We start from the raw sequence: 22,656 nt of genomic DNA on the forward strand, positions 1-22,656 counted from the left end.
TTGAATTGGGATTTTGTATTATGGCTAGGAACTGCACATTTCACCAGGAAATATCAGGGCTTTCTTTTGCCTTATATTTTATGCTCTTGAGTCTTGTTGTTGACATTGTGAATTGGAATGGATATTCTGGAAAGAAACTTCCAGAATGCTGCTCAGTTACTAAACTGTCCAAATACTTTGACCCAGCAATGCCACTAGTAGGTCAACTATAATACCCAGAGAAATCAAAAAAATAGAAGAGCTTCATATTAGAAAAAATATTTATATCAGCTCTTTTTGTACCAGCAAGGAATTGAAAACTAAGGTGAATGACTGAACAAATCATGCTATATTAATATGATAGTTTATTACTGCTTTGTTAAAAAAAAAAAGGATGATTTCAAAGAAATTTGAATAGACTTGTTTCTTACAAGTTAAGGTGAGCAGAATTAGTAGAACCATTTATGAAACAGCAACAATAAGGTAGAACCAAATAACTTTGAAAAACTGAAGAATTATCATCAATTTAATGACCGAATACAGTTTCAAGAAGACCAAAAATATAGCATACTACTGCTCAAACAGAGTAATAATGGATTCAAGATCCTGAAAGAAATGCTTATTTTTAGTTATGACCAATTCAGGTATATGCTTTCCTTTATTATGATTATATATTACATTTTCCCCCCATTTTTCCCATTGGAAGTAGGGAAAGGAAGAGTAACAAAAATGCTTGTTAAAGTAAAATAAAGTAAATTTTTAAAAAGATGGAAGTTAAAGACTTTCATAGAATTTACAAACTGATATAAATAACAAATGAAAATTTGAGACTGACAAATGAAGAGCTTTGTAAAATGCAACTTTGTGAGAAATTCTGAACTTTATTTCTACCCATTAAAGTTAATTTATATTTTTATTATTTTGTAATTCATTACAAAGTAACCAGTTGCAGGAATCCATCATGATGTCTTTCATAAGAAAATAAGAAAAGAAAACCATTTTGTTTTACCCAATTACAGGTTTCCTATCATAAACTATTTCTTACCTGAGGAAGATTCTAGCCTGTCCAATTTACTAATCAGCCAGTCCAGGTTATTGGAGAACTGAGCACAATTATTTCTGTTACCACGAATGAGGGCAGCTGAAAATAAGACAAAATTTAATCATATAGAAAAGGAAACAACCAGTGATGGCAACAAATGTGAACTTTCTGAATAAACATTTTTTTAGAAGATTCTTGACATTTAAATAGAAGAAAATAATCCTTTGCACTTTATCCCTTTGACATGATTCAACTTGTTTCCAAAAGAGCACTGAAGATCAAGAAAGCCCAGGAAATTTATTCTAAAGACTTAAATTAATTCAGAGAAGGTAAATTACAGATTTAAATGAAATACTTTATGTGTGACCAGAGGCAAGTAATTTCCAATACCTAAGTTTATTCATCTACATTATATAAGAAAGTTCTTGACAAACCTGAAAGAGCAACATCATTATATTATTTTACAAAGTCAACAATGAAAAAGGTTTATACCTTGTTTTGCATATAGTAACAAACTTATGAGTTGAATTCTTTTCCTTGTTTCTTTTTAAATTGATTGGGTAATTAATGGAAGTCATATTGCTGACTTATGTTTTCTATTCCTAGGTGTAAAACTAAGAAGGAGGAATCCAAATACAGAAAGAATAGAACTATTGCTATTTTAGAACACATATAAACATCATCAGTCTTCTTTTGATAGTAAAATGATCAGTTTGAGACTCATCTCTACCTTGTAATTCACAACATGGGCTTGCAGAAGAATGGCTAGCACATAAGGTGAACATTCATACTTAAAGTCTACTTTGGAACCAATGCTTTCCACTTCAGAAGCCACTAAAAGGCTTCAAATTAAGGTCTCATATTCATTTCTGCCAGGGAATTAATCAGTCATTTAATCAACAGGTATTTTATTGAATCCCAATGACTTGGCTAACTAGTCATACTACAGAAAAAAAAAAAAAGCCTATTTCTTTGTGCTCCAACTCATACAAATAGCACAATGCCTCTCAGAATAAACTCTAGATAAGAGCTAGTCCATTTGTTTTTCACTAAAAAAAAGCTACCCTGTTCCAGGGTACCAATAATGAGTTTTAATGCAGAAAGTAGAATATGCCACCTGACTTAAATTTTTTCTTTAAATTCTCTAACCTCCAAAGTTCGATTACCACAAAATTCTGAATTTGTATTATTGTGCATTATCATAAAAACAAACTCCATATCACAAACTCAGCCTTTAACAATTAGCAAGAAGAAAAAAAAAAGGAGTAGTCCCAGTACATGCTTATGTTCATATATGTGATTAATCCTTATTCTCACTAATACTCTTTATTTGTACAGTATTTATAGTTTGCCAAGATTTGCACACCCATAAAACTTTACATCAGGCCTAGGAAATATTTAAAGCAGTTATTATTTGCATTTTATAGATGAGCAAACTGATTCTCAAAGAGATGAAGTAAATTATTTAATGGCCATATGGCTAGTAAATAAGAGGATCAATTTTTTATCTAGGTAGTTTCTTCCCTACTACAACATTCTTTCTATTAACAGAACAATCACATTGGCAAGTCAGCAGAAAATAGCCACAAAATAGAAAATGAAAAGACACAGTTTCAGATTTTAAAACAGTAATCTTATTTGGAATGAGCCCAATTCAAGGAACCACAATGTTATAATTTGCTTGCTCAAACAACTGAACATTAAATGACTCATTCCACACACTGAGTTAGTTGTAAATATGAGAACATAAGATAAATATTTATTTTCTCAGTCCAGGGCCCTATTATACTATACTGCTTTACCTTGAAGATATCAAAGCACAACAGTTGCAATTGGGTAATATAATTCATTGCTGGTTACATAAAAAGAATGGGTTGAATATTTAGGCTTGCTAGATAGCCTTTGCCACTTTACTTTTGAATTGGGAAGGAAGTACTTAATTCTTTAATTCATTTTGAATCTCCTCCAATTGAAGGAATTTCCTATGTACTCACCTAACAATTGGTAGAGGAGGTTCAGAATTTCCTTCCAAGCTGTACCACTTTCTTCCCTTGCAAACCCAGTAAAATGTGCTACACTGTTGTAGACATTCAAACGGTCAATGCAATTTAACACAAGGGCTAACATTCCCTAAAAGGAAAGATGGGGAAAGGAAAAATTCCTGCTTAGAAAAATCTGTATCATTATTTTTCACAGCTTTCCCTTAAATACTTCAAAATTTAAAACTGATATTGCTAATATGCAAATATCTTCATTTTGTGTGTTTTTCTTTAAAATTACATGCATTTTTATGCTTTAGAGACTTAAATGGCATTCATTTTGGAAGTGAGTCAAGAATTGCTCTTGATCTGTTAGATATAGTATTAGATATAGTATTTTGCAATTTGAAAAAATGAATAGACTCAAATAATTCCACTCAAACACAGTAGAGAACATCCATGATTCCTATAAATAAGATGGCTGATTAGTTTAAAAAAAAAAAAAAAAGACCAATTTTTTTTTTTTCCCGCTACACTCTATACATGTAAAACAGCTACATTCTACATTTATTCCAACATATTGGATAGAAACACCAAATGTATGCTTCATGTAATAGCCAACATGACACACAAAATCCCCCTTCAGTCTACTGTGATACTAACTTTGGGAATGAGAAACTGATAAGAAAGCACATTACAATTTAGTGCTAGAGAAGCAGCACTTTGTTCCTAGTTACCTTAAAAAGGGAGGTCTATTTTAAATGATCTTTGAATAGCACATAATAGTACTGAAGTAATAAATATAATAATAATTATATACACGCACCATCTTTTTTTTTTTTTTAAGTCAGTGTAATTGGAGATATTAAACAACTTGGAACTTGAGAATTCCTGTGATTTTATTTCATTCTTCCCATATTTTTCATCTCTCCTCCTCATACAATATTTGCTTAGAACTATAAATCTGAATAGCAATTCAATTAACATATTTTGGATTCTAAAGACAAAACACAAAGGCAATGTAAAACTACTTTAAAAACTAACCTCTTCTTTAAATAGATTCTGTCTATTTTTGAGTGACCGAAGCTTGTTTTGCTTATCTTCATGTTGCATTTCTTCCTCTGGAGGCTGAAAATAGGTGATCAGATCTTGCAAAGTCTGAAGGACTTCTTCTATAGGCAGAGTTATGGGTGCAGCAGTTCGATTGTTTCCACTAATAAAACATGATTCAGACTGGTTCAGGGGCTACACATGAAACAATGGAGCTAACCAATATTTTCAGTAACCTGGAAAATCATTTCACTGAGCACTACTTTTCACAGAGCAATGATGTTCATTTGTCTCAGGGTTATTAGTAGGCCGTTTGGGAACCAAAAGTTAATCAGAAATAAATATTCACATTAGGTTTATAGTTTTTCAAAGCCCCATATACAATAATTGTTCAATAAAATCCAAAAGATGATTACTACTTAGATTAGAACTAATCTAAGTGACATTCAATCAAGTGACCAAGGTAAAATTCATTTTTCAGAGCTACAATCTCATTAGCCTTGAAGTTCTATAAGGAGAAAGCTATATTTTTTTTTCCTTTTAAAAATCAGCTTATATTTTTCTTTCAATTTTATTAGTCTCCTTTCATTTTCAAAATTTCTTTTTTGATGTTAAATAGAGGACTTTTAATTTGTTCTTTTTCTAATTTTTTAGTTGTGTGACCAATTCAAAGATCTCTTCTCTATCTCTTTTATTAATGTGCACATTTAGAGATAAAAACTTTCCAGTAAGTATTACTTTGGCTACTTCACACAAATTTTGGAATACTGCTTCACAGGTATTCATTCTCTTTAATGAAATTGTTCATTGTTTCTATTGTTTCTATAATTTAATCTTTGACCCAATCATTCTGTATAATTACAATCGTTTACAATGAGCTTTAATCTATGTTTCCATGACCTTTTATAAGTGATGATTTTATTGCATTATGGTCTGAAAAGGATATATGTAATATTTTTTGATTTTCTGTACTTAGTTGTGAGGTTTTTACATATGGTCAATCCCTGAGAAAAAAGGTATGGTTTTTTTTTTCTATTTCCATTCATATTTTTCTAAAGATCTATCATATCTAACTTTTCTAAAATGTTATTCATCTCTTTGACATTTTTTCTTATTTTATGGTTAGATTTATCTAATTATTCAAAGAGAAAGTTGGGGTCCCTCATTATTATATTTTTACTATTTCCATTTGTAACTTATTTAACTTTTGCTTTAAGAATTTAATTGTTATATCATTTAGTGTATAGTTTGATATTACTTCATTATTCATGATTCCTTTCAGCAAGATGTAGTTCTTCTTCTCATCTCTTTTAATTAGGTCTTTTTTTCCTTTAATTTGTCTGAGATAAGGATTACTACCCATGCTTTTTTAACTTTACCTGAAGCATGATTAGGTCCTGCTCCAGTCCCTTATTTTAATTCCCCGTCTCTCTGTGTTTTAAATATGTTTCTTCTAAACAACAAGTTTGACTGTGGTTTCCAATCCATTCTGTTCTCTACTTAAAACTTTATGGGTGAATTCTTTCCATTTATATTCAGTTATGGTTACTAACAGTATTTCCCTCCACCCTATTTTCATCTGTTTATTCTTCTCTTCCTCTTCTCATCCCATTGCTCCTCTCAAGTTTTGTTTTGTTTTGCTTTTTGGATTTTGACCACTGCCTCCTTTTATGTGTCTTCCCCTTAATCATTTCTTTATCTTTTAACTCCTTTCCCTCCTACTTTCTTGCCAGGTAACTTAAAGGTTGAAGCAGTTTATATGTGAGTGAGGTTTAGGCATTGTCTGACTCCCTTTATCCCTCACCTTTTCTCTCTCTACTGTAAAATCTCTTTCTTGCAGGTTTCTTTTAGATGAAATATTTTTTTCCATCCTTCCTTTCCATTCTTTCATCTTGCAATTGATCTCTCTTTTTCACCTTTTTATTTTTTTAATATCATCCCCCCCAAACTTACTTGCTTCTGAACACTCCTATGTAGAATCCTTTTAGCTACCCTAATAATGATAAAGTTCTAAGAAGATACAGGTCATCTTCCCATATAACAAGATAAACAATTTAAATTTACTGATGATCTTATAATTTCTCTTTGTTTACATTTTGTGTTCCTTTAGAGTTTTGTATTTGAAAGTAATTTTTGTTTTTGATTCAGCATTCTTTTTTTTATCAGGAAATGCTCAAAAGATCTCTATTTCATTATATCTATTTTTTCCTCTTGAATGATTATATTCAGTTTTTCTGGGTAGTTATTCTTGATTATAATTCCAACTCTTCTGCCTTGTGAAATATCATATTCCAAACTTCCACTTCTTTAATGTGGAATTATTATGTGACCCTGAAAAACTTTACAATATTTGATTTATTTTCTGTCAATTGAAGTATTTTCTCTTTGACCTGAGAGCTCAGGAGTTTGGCAGTATAATATTCCTAGGAGTTTTCCTTTGGAGATGATTTTGTTCGGATGGTTCTCAACAGATTATTTCTCTTTTACCCTATTTCTCTCTCTCTCTCTCTTTCTCTCTCTCTCTCTCTCTCTCTCTCTCTCTCTCTCTCTCTCTCTGTTTAATGCTTCACTGTATATTTTGACACAGTCAGTTCTTCTTCTAGATATGGATAGGATTTTTCATCCAAAGTCCTTTAGAGTATTCATGGATCATTTTATTGCTGAGAATAGCAAAGCTGTTCACAGGTGATCTTCTCAGAACATTACTATTATTTTGTATACAGTACATTTCACTTAGCTTAAATTCATGGAGAATTTTCTAGATTTTTCTGAGAGCATCCTGCTCATCATTTCCCACAAAGCAATAATATTCCATCATAATCACATATTACAATTTATTTAGTCATTCCCCAATTGATGAGCAATCCTCAGTTTCCTTCCCTAAGAAGAGAGCTGCTACAAATATTTTTGCACATATAGGTTCTTTTACTTTAAAAAAAAAATTGCTTTTGAGATTCATGCCTAGCAATGGTTGTGTTAGATCAAAGGATATACATGATTTTATAGGTCTTTGGGCAAGGTTCATAACTTTTGATAATTTATCAACTGGGGCATGACTTATTTTTCATAAATTTATAGATTTATGATTTTTTTGTAAATTATAAAATTTAAATAATTTGTTAAATGTTTTATAAATTCTTATAAATGTATGTTTGAGAAATGATGTCTTATCAGAGAAACTTGTTTCAAAATTATTTTTAATTACTATTGCTAACAGTATTTCCTCCCATTTATTCTATTTTCTCTCTCCTTTTACTCTGTCCCTCCACAAAAGTGTTTTGCTACTAATCATTCCTTCTCCCAATATACTCTCTCTTTTACACTCTCCTCCCTCCCTATATTCCATTCCTTTCCTACTTTTCTGTGATATATATTCTGTAAGACATATTTCTATACCATTATTGAGTACATATGTTATTTTCTCTTTGAGCCAATTCTGATAAGATCCATTCACTCCCCCTTTAACTTGTCCTCTTCCCCTCTACTGTAAAATCTTTTTCTTGCCTCTTTTTATGGTAGATAATTTACACCATTCCACTTCTCCCTTTTTCTTTTTCTCAGTACATTCCTCTCTTACCATTTAATTTCATTTTTAAAGATATTATCTCTTCATATTCAACTCATACCTGTGCCCCCTCTTTATATATACTCCTTATAAGTGCCATAATAATGAGAAAGTTCTTATGAGTCACAAGTATCATCCTCTCATATAGGAATGTAAACAGAAAACCCTTTTAAAGTCCCTTATAATACTGCTTTTCTGATAACTGCCTCATGATTCTTCTATATTTGAAAATCAAATTTTTTATTCAGCTCTGATTTTTTTCATCATGAATCCTTGAAAACCTTATATTCCATTTAATTTACACCTTTTCTCCTGAAGGATTTTACTCAGTTTTGCTGCGTAGGTGATTCTTGCTTGTCATCCTAGCTCCATTGCTTTCTGGACTATCATATTCCAAGTCATTTGGTATTTTAATGTAGAAACTGATAAATCTTGTGTTATCCTGACTGTAGCTCCATTATACTTGAATTGTTTCTTTCTGGCTGCTTGCAATATTTTCCAGAATTTGGCTATAATATTCCTGGGAGTTTTCATTTGGGGCTCTCGGGAGGTGACCAGTGGGTTCATTCAATTTCTATTTTATTCTCTGGTTCTAGAATATTAGGACAGTTTTCCTTGATAATTTCTTGAAAGATGATGTCTAGGCTCTTTTTAAAATATCATAACTTTCAGGTTGAGCTCTTCCATGACCTGAGACCAATTCTTATTTCTCTTGGAGGCTTTGGATGTAGGAAATTTGATTCTGTTATCTTCTTCTGAATCTGTGCTTTGATCTTCATTGTCATCATAGTAACTTTCTATGACCAGAATATTTTTTCTTTGTCTAATCATTTTCCTAGGCAAATACTAGGATCTTAACTTTTTGTTAAAGTAGGGCTCTCTTTCAAGAGTGGAGGGTGCACTGTCCCAAGCTTCAGGGTTTTGTGCTGCTATTTTCAGAGATTCTTCTAGGAATCTGACCACACTCTTTTTTATCCTGGAATTGTTGAGTGTCCCCACCCTACTGTAGTTACACAATGTAGTGTGCTAAAGCAACAGAGAGGAGTTTCTCAGTGCTAACAATCCTCCTGTGAGCTGAGGCCTCCAGAAGCTGCCAGCAGCCCTACTGGCCATGCCCAGTCTTATTCTGCTGATCTCTCAAGGCCTTCTCACCCTACTGACAAATCTTTCCTCCCAACCTGCCAAGTCATCTTTGATGTTTCTTGGCTAAGATGTCTGGAAGCCACCAGTATTGCTATTGATTTAAACATCCTTAAACCCAAATCTGCTTTGCTAGAGTTGGGGCCATAACTAGGGCTGTATATATTTTCTAGTAACAAACTTTTTCATTAACTATCTTCCATATACTAAGCTTAAAGTATGGATTGATTATATAAAAATCTCAAAAGTTCTCTCTCTGGATGTGAATGGCATCCAAAGTTTATTGGTATTATTAGGCATTATTTTAAAGTAAATTTCAGACATCATTGTTTGAAGTAGAATGTTAGGAGGGGTTCAGTTGAATGTTTTCTCTACTCTATCATTTTGGCTCCACTTCCTATGATTTTTTTCAAACTGCACTGTCTTCCTTAGAGCTACACAAAAATATAACACTCTTGTCCTGTTCATTTCTCTTTCTTTTCAAATTCCATGGTAATGTGGAAATGATTTTGAGTGTTTGGAAGTCTTAACAATGAAACACAAACTTTAGATTTTCTTTCCAAGCTAGAAATGCTTCAAATACAATCTGAAATACAGCCTACCAAATATAGGGAGGTAATGATGTGGTGATGTATTTTTTAGACAATAGCAAGTTCTTAACTCCTCCACAAAGACATGGGAGGGGTGAATTCTATATGTTAGTTAATTAATAAAAACCAATCCTTGCAGAATATAACCCCAAAAGCCTCCTCTAAATAAAACTTTTTTAAAAAAAATATAGAGCTAGTCAGAAACAGCAAATTGAAAAAAAAATTGAACTTCATTTTCATTCCCTTCCTTTGACTATATTCAGGTATATGTGCTAGTAATACACCTAGGGAGTACAAATTAAGGAAAAGGAGAAATGGTATTTACTGTCTGTGAGATATGGACAAGTCACTTAACTTTTCTGTAAAAAAAAAAAAAGTTGGAATTAAATTATTTCTGAGATCTATCCAATTTTAAAACTATAGTTTTATACTCTTTAACATCTCTACCCTCTCTAAATTCTCAAAAGTGTTACAGTTGGATTTGAACTTAGATTTCCTAATTGTGAATCGAAGAATCTTTCCTCATCTAGATTATGTGGTCCCCACCAAATATTATTATTATGCATGTATGTAGGGGGAAAAGGCCAAATCATTATTTTCCTTCTTTCTAATAAAAGTATTGTGCTATAACTATATTTAGAAAGCTATAAGCCTTCAGAAGAATTTTTATGAATAGAGGCCAAGAGGAATCTAGGAGGCTAAAGACACAGATCTCTTTGACTAGACAAATGGAAAAGGAAGTACAGAAAGTCATTGAAGAAAATAATTCCTTACAAATTAGAATTAGGCAAGTGAAAGCTAATGACTCCATTAGATATAAAGATATAATAAAACAATATCAAAAGAATAAACAAATAAAATAAAAAATATCTCGTTGGTAAACAACTGACACAGAAAATAGATTGAGAAGAGATAATTTTAAAATTATTGGACTATCTGAAAACTGTGATCAAAGAAAGAGCCGCTCTTTCTTTTTTTTTCTCCCTTTGGCAAAAGGTACATTTCTTTAGGGAAGAAATTATATACAGAAAGGGAGGTACAATAGACACTAATAATGTTAAATATGAAATACAGTTGGGAGGACATAGAAAGGGGTTTTAATAATTAATGAAGGGAGGAGGCAATCAGATGGAGCACCAGCCTTGTATTTAGGAGGGCCTGAATTCAAATCTTGCCTCAGACACTTAACACTTACTAGCTGTGTGAGCTTGGGCAAGTCACATAACCCCATTTACTTTGTCACAAAAAAACTTAATGATGGAAAGGACCTGTTCCCTAGTGGAACTTATCATTTGCCAGAAGAAAGGAAATACCCATGAGTTTGGGGGCATGCCCTTGGCTGGCAGGCCAAATCCTGAAATTGACTTAGCACCTATAAGAGTCAGCTAGTTATAAAGAGAAATCAGTTGAGAAGCATAGTAGGGTCAGGGGAGATACCACATACCATGGGGAAGTAGAAGGAGAAGGAGGAATACACCATGAGGCAGAGTGCCCTGGCAGACTGACCCAAAGAAGAACATAGTGGAGGCATGGATTTTGTTATTTTATAAGGAAAATTTAGCCTCAGGAACTTTATAAAATTTGGATTTTTTTTTTCCATTTTCTATCCAAAGTTTAAGGGAATTGAATTGAATCACTGAACCACTGAGAAGAACCAAGTCTTTCATAGTTGATCATCACACAATCTTGCTGTTTGTTACTGTTTATAATGTGTTTCTGATTCTGCTTATTTCTCTCAGCATCAGTTCATGTAAATCTTTCCAGGCCTTTAAAAATCTGCTTGTTCATCATTTTTTATAGAACAATAATATTCACTTACCTTCATATACCACAACTTATTCAGCCATTTCCCAATACATGGGCCTCTAATCAATTCTTTGCTACAAAAAGAGATGCTACAAATATTTTTGCACAAGTGGATCTGATGAGAGTGAACTCTGTATCACCTGAGTGAGCCCTATAAAATTATGTAATATCACAAAAAACCATGTCCTCTTTGATCTACAAACCCAAAAAGTCTCACATCCTCTCAGAGAAAGATAAGCTTTCTTGGGGTAAGTTACAATGCCAGGCAAGATTTCACATTTACTTGAGACTTCCCTTAAACTCATGGGTCTTCAAAAAATGATTTTTGCAGATCACTTGTTCCTTGAAAATGATTTGTCCACCAAAAGAATCCCACTTGGTGTTTCTTTAACAATAAAGTTTTGTTTTTTGTTTTTTGTTTTACATAGCCTCTGGGTTTAAAGCGAATTGCTTGGCTCAGAACTCAGATTTGGGAGAGAAAGAACTCCACCCATTCCTACCTAACCTCTTCATGGGTATGCTCAGATCCTTTTCCCTTCCTCATAATTTCCTTAGGGTACAGACCCAGGAGTGGCTTTGCTAGGTCAAAGGATAGCCCTTTGGGCATTATTCCAAATTGCTCTCCAGAAATTGTGGATCATTCCACAATTCCACAATGCATTTGTGTCCCACATCCTCACCAACATTGATCATTATCTTTTCCTGTCATCTTTGCCAATCTGAGAGGTGAGGTGGAACTCAGAGTTGTTTTAATTTGTATTTCTCTCATCAATAGTGACATAGCACTTTTTCATATTACTATAGATGACTTTAATTTCATCATCTGAAAATTTTCTGTTCATATCCTTTCACTATTTACCAATTGGACAATGACTTGTATTCTTATAAATTTGACACAGTTCTTTAAACATTTTAGAAATGAGACCCTTTATCAGAAACACTGGTTGCAAAATTTTTTCCCAGCTTTTTTCCACTTCCCTTTTTATCTTGTTTGTTTGTGCAAAATCTTTTTTAATTTAATGTAATCAGAGTTGTCATTTTATATTTTCATAATGTTCCCGAGTTCTTCTTTGATCATAGATTCTTCTCTTCTCCAAAGATCTGATAAGTACATAATGCCCTGTTCTCCTAATTTGCTTACAGTATCACCCTTTACTGCTAAATCCTGTTCCTATTTTGATCTTATTTTGGTGTTTTGTGAGATGTAGATATATACCAAGTTTCTGACATGTTATTTTCCAGTTTTCCCAGCAATTTTTGTGACAAGTTATTTTCCAGTTTTCCCAGAAATTTTGTGTTTTTATTCCAGAGGCTGGAGTTTGAGGGTTTTATGAAATACTAGATTACTATAGTCATTGATTATTTTGCCAGGTAGATCTAACTTATTTCACTGATCCACTACTCTATTTCTTAACCAGTACCAAATGGTTTTGATGACTACTGCTTTATAATATAGTTTTAGATTTGGTTTGTTAAGTCACCATCCTTTATATATATATTTTTTTCATTATTTTCCCTTGATGTTCTTTTCTTTTTGTTCTTCCAGATCAATGTAATTATTTTTTATGGTTCTATAAAGTACTTTTTTAGTAGTTTGATTGGTATGGCACTGAACAAGCAGCCAGATTTAGGCAGAACTGTCATTTTTTATTATATTAGTTCAGTCTACTCACGAACAATTGATATTTTTCCAGTTGTTCAGATTTGACTTTATTTGTGTGAGAAGTGTTTTGTAATTGTGTTTGTATAGCTCCTAGGTTTATCTTGGCAGATAGACACCCAAATATTTTATTTTGTCTACAGTTATTTTAAAGGGAATTTCTTGTTCTGACTCTTGCTGCTGGGCTTTGTCAGTTTTATATAGATAAATGCTGATGATTGGTATGGGTTTATTTTATATTCTGCAACTTTGCTAAAGCTGTTAATTGTTTTAAGTAGCTTTTTGGATTATTCTCTAGAATTCTAAGTTCACTCTGCAAAGAGTGATAGTTTTATCTCCTAGTTGTCTATTTTAATTCCTTTAATTTATTTTTCTTTTCTCATTGCTGAAGTCAACATTTCTAACAGAATGTTGAATAATAATGGTGATAAAGGGCAACCTTGTTTCACTCCAGATCTTACTAGCAATGCATCCAACTTCTCTCCATTACAAATAATGCTTGCTGTTGGTTTTATTTTTATTATTATTTTCAGGAAAACTCTCTATATCCCTATGTTCTCTAGCATTTTTAATAGAAATGGGTGCTGTATTTCATCAAAAGCTTTTTCTACATCTATTGAAATTACCATATGATTTCTGTTGGTTTTATAATTTGATAGGTTTGATGAAGTGATGGTTTTCCTGATAAATCACACTTGGTCATAGTATATTATCCTGATGATAAATTGCTGTAATCTCTTTAGTAATATTTTATTTAAAATGTTTGCATCAATATTTATTAGGGAGATTGGTCTGTAATTTTCTTTCTCTGTTTTGGCTCTTCTTGGTTTAGGTATTAGTATTTGTTTCATAGAAGAAATTTGGCACGACTCCTTCTTTACCTATTTTTCCAAACAGTTTACATAGTATTGGAATTAATTGTTCTTTAAATGTTTGGTAGAATTTATTTGTAAATCCATATGGGCCTGGAGAGTTTTTCTTAGGGAATTCATTGATGGTTTGTCCAATTTATTTTTCTAAAATGGGATTATTTAAGTAATTTATTTTCTCTTCTGTTAATCTGGGCAATTTATATTTTTGTAAATATTCATCCATTGGGTTAGATTATCAGATTTGCTGAAAGTTGGACAAAATAGCTCCTAATTATTGCTGTAATTTCTTTTTCATTGGTGGTAAATTCACCCTTTTTATTTTTGATGCTGGTAATTTTGGTTTTTTTTTTCTTTTCTTTTTCTAATCAGATTAACCAAATGTTTATCTATTTTGTTGGCTTTTTCATAAAACCATTCTTATTTTATTAATTAATTCACTAGTTTTCTTAGTTTCAATTTTCTTAATCTCTCTTTGAGTTTCATAATTTCTAATTTGGTGTCTAATTGGCTTTTTTATTTGTTCTTTGTCTAGCTTTTTTAGTTGCACACACACTTCACTGATCTCCTAGTTTTCTATTTTATTCCTATAAGTATTTTGAGATATAAAAGTTCCTCTAAGAACTGCCGTGATTGCATCCCATATGTTTTGGTATATTTTCTCATTATCATTCTCTTGGATGAAATTATGGATTGTTTCTGTGATTTATTGTTTGAACTACTCACTATTTAGAATTAGATTATTTAATTCCCAAGATTATTTAATTGGTTTTTAGTGTATCTTTTTCTGGAGCTTTATTGAATATAATTTTATTGTATCATGGTCTGAAAAGGAAGCATTTACTATTTTTGCCTTTCTGCATTTAGTTGGGAAGTTTTTATGCGCCAATATATCATCAATTTTTGTGTACGTGCTATGTACTATAGGAAAAAAATATATTCATTTCTGTCCCTATTCAATTTTCTCCAGAAATCTATTATATTTAGGTTTTCTAGGATTCTATTAACCTCCCTAGTTTCCTTCTTGTTTAATTTGTGGTTAGATTTGTCTGATTCTGAGAGGAGAAGGTTGAAGTTCCCCACTAATATAGTTTATCTTATGAGGAATTTTATTTTAAATGGAAAATTTAGTCTCAGGAACTTGACAAAATTTGGATTTTTGACTGGATTACCTCCAGAGGATAAATTATCTTAGTTATCACAGCCTTCTTTTTGTCTGCCCCAGGGAATATTTTTTTTCATCAATTCTTCAGTTTCTATCAGCCAACTACAGCAATCACTTAGGACCTCTGGACATCATCTTTCAAGAATTAATCAAGAAAAAGTGTTCTGATGTTCTAGAATCATAGCATACAAAGAAAATGAAAGAATCTACCATTTACCTCCTCAGAGAGAGATCCCAGAAAGAAATAATTCAGATATTATGGAGCTATAATTAGGATAACACAATAATTGGTAGCTTCATCATTAAAAAAAAAAAAAAAAAAAAAAAAAAAAGCTAAGAACTTAGAATAGGAAATGCTAGAGGAACTAGGATTACAATAAAGATTCACTTACCTGGCAAAGCTAATATAATCCTTCAGAGGGAAAAATGACCTATTTAATGATATAGAGGCCTTTTAAACTTTCAGAATGAAAAGACTAAAGCTGATTAAAAATAAACTTTCAAGTAGAAGACTAAAGAAAATTATTAAAAGACAAACAGAAAAAGAAATCATAAGGGAATTCAATAATTTTAATCTATTTACATTCCTACATGGGAAGTTGATACTTATAACTCCTTAGAGATTTATCATTTTTAGGGCAGTTAGTAGAAGGATACAGGTGTAAGTTGAATATGAGGGGATGATACCTAAAAAAATTTAAATGGTGAGTAAGAGCAATCAATATTTAATTAAATATATAATCATTTTATCATTATAATTATATTATTATATTTAAATCAAAATCTATAGGAAAGTAGGTAGAGAAAGCAGTAAAAAGGGGTGGGGCTAGTAGAAGGGAGGGAAAATCGGGGGATGAACTAGTCAGAAGCAAAATACTCTTGAGGATGGACAAGGTGAAAGAGAAGATGAAGGATGGAGGGCATTACATATTAATAATAACTATGAAAAAATTTTAGAGCAGGTTTCTCTAATAAAGACATAAATGTTTGAGAAACGAGGTCTTTATTAGAGAAACCTGCTATAAATCAATTAGGGATTGGCTAAACCAGTTGGTGGTACATAATTTTGATAAAATAATATTGTGCTATAAGAAATGATGAGCAAGATGATCTCAGAAAAACCTGCGTATATTTACATGAACTTATGGAAAGCAAAATGAACAAAATCAAGAGAACATTCTATATAGTAAAAGCAATAGTGTATGATGATCAGCTGTGAATTACTGCGCTATTTTCAGCAATTCAATGATCCTAGGCAATTCTGGAAGATTTATGATGAAAAAATGCTCTCTATCTTCAGAAAAGAACTGATAAGAGTCTAAATGTGTTTTCTTTTATAACATGATTAATGTAGAATTATGTTTTGTGTTACTACATGTATATAACTTCTATCAGATTGCTTGCCTTCTCAATGAAGTGAAAAGGAAGAATAAATAGAAGTCAATTTGGAATTCAAATTTTAAAAGCTTCTAATATTTATAGGAAACATCTGTATCTCAAATAGACATCTATAAAACCCCTTTTTATGTCCTATTTAGAAAGTGGAGGAAACTAAACTTAAAATTCTTATCAATACAGATACTATATGATATGGAGAGAGGAGTATGTTATCAAGGGAAACAGTGGCAAGCCAAAAATGAAGAGATAGTCTAACTCTCAGTTTTTCATTCCATTCTTTTGACTATACTACTTCACTAAGGAGAATATTAAACAATGAAAAATATTTTTCACTCCAATATGAGTGAATTCAAATGTAAGCAATTTCTCCCTAAAACTTACTGCATTTTCCTAAAACAGAATAAGAGTTAGAATTTTGGAGAACCAGTGGTTTCAAGGAAGATTAATTTACCACAAGACTAGGAAATAATACAGTGATATTCTTTGCCAGTATCTCCCAGTCTAGGGGATAAAAGTAGATAGTTCAGTTCCTAAACATCCAGCATTACTCTGACAATATAAAATTTACAATGCTAATGTAATTTAATCCAGTTTGGCAATAACTTTGAATGGTATAGTAGCTCTTTGCAAATCCAACACCTAAAGTATATTGCAACTTTCTCTTTTGAAACATCAAACAAAATTAGTTTAGTGAGATGAAGTTAAATCAGATTGGAGCCAAAGCCCACCTAGTTTCATTTGTAAGTAGAAACATATTCATCAGCAGAACACCTCCTGTCTTGACTGAACTTGCATCAAGTAGCTTTGAGAGGGAAAATGGTGCCAAGAAGGCGATACCAAATATGTCTATCCAATGATCCAGCTTTGTTGTAAGTTAATTCTACTGATGCTTAGTTATTTCCTATCATGCTTTATACAATAAAAGTAAAATCAATGGTAGAAGGATACCATGAGATTCATATCAATGAGATTAACAGGGAGACACAGAAAAATCATTCATTTACCTTACAAATTGGCTAAATAAAGATGTTGTGTTTCGGATGATTCGAGCAGCCTGAGATTCTTCATGCTGACATCTCTGAAGTGTTAGTCCATCATCCATGTGGCCCTCTTGATGGAGTATAACCTACATAGAGAGGTAAATGAAAGCTAACTTCTCTAAATCATATGACAAATGTTATTTGTAGAATCCTCTCTGCATTAGCTTGGGTCTATTTACCCATTTTCTCATACCTGACCCTCAGTGCTCTGATTGCAAATGAAATATTATAGGATGGCTTTGATTGGAATTCTTGGACCTATTAGGTAAACTGGGAAGGGAAAAACATCATAAATCCATAGATTTTTCTGCTAAACTAGATACAAAATCTCTGTAAACCTTAAAAATACTATATGAATTATTGCTGTTATTGTTGTTATTGTTATCTTTTTTACTTTTCCTGGAAAACCAGAATTATCAGACTCTTACTCCCCAAAATATATCTTTAGAAGCAGAAAGAAAATTTAAAACAAATCTCTCTACTAGGATTACAGACCTGGTTGTATATCTTAGATAAAATCAGACTCAGCCAGACAATATAAGTAGCAGCAGAAGACAGGAAAAAAAAAAAGAGTATTCACTTCTTAATGATAATGAAAGATGGTACAAAGTTGAAGTCATAGAGGCCAAAATTTTACTCCTATAAATAAAGAGCTGTTATGTGATAATTTTACATTTTTGTGGGATTAGGAATGAGGTGGAGATCAGCAGATGACTTTCCCTGCTGTCCCTGGGACAAAAACAGGTCATATACTCTTCTGTAAGGCTGTTCAACCAACACACCTACTGCTGCTTGTTGGCATTTAATTTCTTTCAATAGTAGTAAAAGAAAGAAGTGAACTAGTATAGATTTCAAAGGTATATGTAGCAATGTGTGAAGAAATTTACAAAATTCATTTAAAGAAGAGTCTCTGATCTCTCTTGTCTTTGGAACATAATAAATATCATACTATATCAGAGATTGTAAAATTCCATTTCTCTATTTTCTCAAGGGCATGACTTACTATAATAAATTTAAGAAAGAATAGCAATTTGCAAAATCTTGTGCCTTTTACTTAACCTAAGAGCCTAAGCTATTTGTTGCTTTGAAGGGTCAAAGAAGAATATACCCCTATCATTTGATTCATTGACTGCTATAAAAAAGTATTCTGCTTAGCACCTCTTGGAAATTGCTTAAAGATGTTGCATTTAAAATTTGAAATACATTAGTGCAGGTACACCAATAGATGTATTTTGGCTTTTGTTCCAGATCTCTGGTACATAAACAACAGAGCTTCTTAAATTTTGCTCATTCAACTAATACATTCAAACTAGCTAGCAAAACAAGAATATAATAAACACAGGAAAAAAAATCAGTTCTTCAAATTATTACTACTGATCTCAAAGGCAAAGTTTATACATTTATGCACATGTGTACATGTATATTATCTTGGGTTCACAAATATGTATATATACGTGTGTTTAAATAGCCTCTTTGAAGAGAAAGGGCCAAGATGAAATTTTATAGCAGTTAAAAGATCAATTCCTCAGTTTTAGCTCAGTCATTTGACCACATGGGCTAACGCCCCCTGTTTTTTATTTTTTAAAAATGCTTCATATACACACTGACATGTTTCACCATTTAGAAGAATTTTTAAAAGGCATAGTATATAAAAATATGATTATTGTAATCCTATAACTTTATAATTTTATCTACTTTTAATTGTTTCTTTTTGACCATTTGGTTTTTTGTAGGTTTTTCTGGTCTCTTCTCCATAAAGAAATTCCTTAAGCCACTTCATTGTCCTAACAATTCTTTGCACTTTCCCAGCTTTATTATGCCTTTCTTGAAACTTCTTCAGACTTCACATAGTTTTAGAAATATAAAAATATGTTTCTTTTACATGGGATGTGTTATAGATATATGCACACATTCATGTGCATACATGTATACACACTATAATATATATATATATATATATATATATATATAAATTTTTTTGTTTTGATTGGCATGTATATTTGAAAGCTTTTGTTTCCCAATTGATGTTAAAAACCCCAAACTTCATATTCTTAAATGTTTCTTCTTGCTTGCAAATTTAAGATGGTTTAAGATAGAAAATAATTGCCTAAAGATGTTGACACTTGTATCTAGGCTACTTCTGTATTTTTTGCAGACCAGAGCAAAATATTCAAACCTGGGCACAGAGTTTTGTAAAACATCAATATCTTACTTCATTAAAAGTTTATAATTTATTCATAATGGGTTTTATTTTTCTAGCCATTTCAATGGAAATATGGGAGGTGAGAAAGAGAATTTGAAACTAAAAATGAAATTTTAAAGAAAACCTACACAATAATTTGTTATTGCAGAATTTTGTTTTCTTTATATGTCTTAAACTCTGTTTTCCTTTAAATAAATGAGAAAATCAATTCTATACACTGAAGTAATGGGGTATATGATTTTAAAATAATAGTTACCATTTAAATAATTTACATTAGGCTTTTGAAAGAATTATATGATTCCTAGTGATAAGATTAGATGTAGGCATAAATGTTTTACACTCTTAAATGTGTTTTAAGGTAAAAATAAAATAATTTTGAATTCCTTTAGGAAATACCAACTAATGACAGTGAAACAGTTTAGGAAATTAGGCAAATATGCTATAAAGTAATGTATAGTTCACACTGCAAGAATCCCCTGATATCAGTTCATTTCTATTGTTCACATATCTCTAAGCTAAAGTACGAATGTAGAGAATTACAGATGTTGAAACTGCTCACCTTTCTTTTCAGTGGGCCAAGGCGTGATGTTTTGGCATCTTGTGCTTTGTAAGTCATCCATAGACCACTAGCTATATGCTGGACAAAGCATATGGAATCTCCATATTTTATTTCTGCAATTCCCATGCCTTCAATATCCCGCTTATGACTTGAATCCAGTTTTTCCTTGATCTCCTATTAATAACCCCCCAAAAAGCCATACAAATATTTTATTATATAGAAAGTCAACATTAAAAAACCATTATTAGTTAATATAAAAATCTGGAAATAGATTGTAACTAGCTAGAAATGATAAATTCCAAAGCAAAAAATTTCAGAAATGAGTACTTTATCATTTAACTTCTCGGTCTTTGAAAGTCCTTGTTACTACCTGAGAGACAAAAATAGAACCCAAATAAAAATAAAAATAAAAAAAATTATATATATATATGTACATATATATATATATATTTAATATACACACACATATACACATATATGTAAATTTAAGATAAATGTGTGTATATATTTATATATACACATATACACACACACCTATTTTTAAAATAAATTTTAACTTGTTTTTATTTTTATTTATTTTTTTAATAAAAAATTTTTTCTTGTTTTTTCTTTTTGCTCAGGCAATTGGGGTTAAATGACTTGCCCAGAGTCACACAGCTAGGAAGTGTTAAGTGTCTGAGAACAGATTTGAACTCAGGTCCTCCTGACTTTAAGGTTGGTGCTCTATCCACTGGGCCATTTAACTACCCCCCAAAATTAATTTCAACTTGATTGTTTAGAAGTCAGAATTGTCTGAGAAAAATAATATTGAATGATTAGACTCTCTAATAAATCAACTTATTGATTTATTCTTTCAAACAAACAATTATTAAGGGTGGGGTAGAATACTACTGATGTGGTGCAGTCCTAAGGAAGATGTAGCATTAACCTTAAGGCCACCTAGCCTTGGGGTGATATTGGGAAATGATGTATTTCTTCCTTTAGGCTATCCTGTCCCAGTTTACTCTATATGACTAGCATGCTAAGTCCACAAGGCTGTCAGATAACAGCCTGTTGGTCAGTACTAACAGAGTTTCTGGGATTACTGAGCAACAATAATGAAGTACTTAAAGTTAACACAGGCAAAATTGGGTATCTACCACTTGATCTAGTGATATTTCAGGCCTAAAATCACACCTCTGGAAGGTCCTGAAATGTGTGCACCTATGCACAAAATCAGAAACAGACTACTTCTCAACTCCATCTTTAAACTATAAAATTAGCATATCAGTGACATGAAGCACCTGGTTTCTTTAACTTTTCCCTATAAATTTGTCTTCTTGCTCCTGATTCTTTGCTAACTTCTTTTGGAACTTAGTCCACTTTAATTGGCATTACAATTATAATAAACTTTGCCGCTTGACTTGGAGATGAAAATTCTTCTGCAACACATGTTGCCAGTCTGGAACATCAAGAGTTTTGGGGTCCTCCCATGAACCTCAACAGGTTTTGTTGACTCCAGCCCTCTATGCATTTGTACCACCTACCTTCCTCTAAATATGAAATGCCAAGTTTAAATGTACCACAAGACAAAAGGGGAAAATCAGCTACAAACCCTAACAACTATAATTAACACTGTTTCCTTGGGAAAATCCATTCAAATTTAAATTTGGGATTCCAAGAACACATTTCCCCTTGCTGGCAGGCACTCCTCATGAGGGAGAATGCTTACATTTAGTAGGTAGAAGAAGAGGAGCTAGCAAAGTAGAAAAAAAGGTAAAGAGGTAAAAGGAGAACTTAGATTATGAAATGCCAAGAAATTGAGAGTAATCTAAAAAGTTTTAGGAAGGAAGAAATGATCAGCTAATTGTGTCAATTGCAATAGAGAGATAAAACAAAACGAAAACTTTCTTAGTCTTTACCTGATTCTGACTGTTGTGGGTTGAGAAAGTACTGGTGGAGATTGGTGGGTAGATGAGAAGAAAAGGAAAAGATTTAAAATCAAGGATCAATTCCACAGGGAAATTTTTCTGTCTGGACTTGCCCCTTGATACTTTCTCTTTTTTTCTTTCTTAGAGATCCTAGCCAGCTTGGCCTGTCATGTTCTCATCCTTCTTGCTTTTGATCAAATGTAATGCAAAGGAAAATTCAATCCTGAAATAAGTGCTTTTTATTTTTTTCTAAGAATTTTTATTATTATCAATAAGAAGAAATAGAAAAGGTATGGAAATGACTTCTTTACATTCACTCATTCAATCAATAAGCATTAATTGTGTTCCTACTACATGCCAGACTTTGTCAATACGTGCACTTTTCATTCCAGGAAAATTGAACTACTCTGTCCCCTAAACGTATCCTGGCTCTGCTGTTTATGAGCCATCTTTCATCTTATCTGTGCTTAAAATGTTCTCTCTTCTTTCCACCAATGAAGAGGAAATTAGAGCAATAATTAGGAATTATTTTGACCAATTTTGTGCCAATAAATTTGATAACCTAAGTGAAATGGAGGAATACCTATAAAAATATAGATTGCCCAGATTAATAGAAGAGGAAATAAATCACTTAAATTGTCTCATTTTAGGAAAAAAAAATAGAACAAGCTATTAATCAACTCCCTAAGAAAAAAATCTCC

At 31.9% G+C, this 22,656-nt stretch overlaps 1 protein-coding gene across 1 annotated transcript in view; it reads right to left on the bottom strand.

Moving 5' to 3' along the window:
• The window catches only part of RYR3 (ryanodine receptor 3), a 438,620-nt gene extending 421,146 nt beyond the window's left edge, over positions 1–17,474 (bottom strand). The window contains exons 1-5 of the mRNA XM_051973649.1: positions 17,463–17,474; positions 17,248–17,369; positions 4,045–4,213; positions 3,016–3,151; positions 1,025–1,120 (exon numbers count right to left, since the gene is read on the bottom strand). Coding sequence (XP_051829609.1) covers positions 1,025–1,120; positions 3,016–3,151; positions 4,045–4,213; positions 17,248–17,369; positions 17,463–17,474 — 535 coding nt within the window. The remainder of the gene's footprint in view (positions 1–1,024; positions 1,121–3,015; positions 3,152–4,044; positions 4,214–17,247; positions 17,370–17,462) is intronic.
• Between the last annotated feature and the right edge of the window lie 5,182 nt (positions 17,475–22,656).

The sequence above is a fragment of the Antechinus flavipes genome, chromosome 2 (genome assembly GCF_016432865.1).
Source record: "Antechinus flavipes isolate AdamAnt ecotype Samford, QLD, Australia chromosome 2, AdamAnt_v2, whole genome shotgun sequence".
Taxonomy (NCBI): domain Eukaryota; kingdom Metazoa; phylum Chordata; class Mammalia; order Dasyuromorphia; family Dasyuridae; genus Antechinus; species Antechinus flavipes.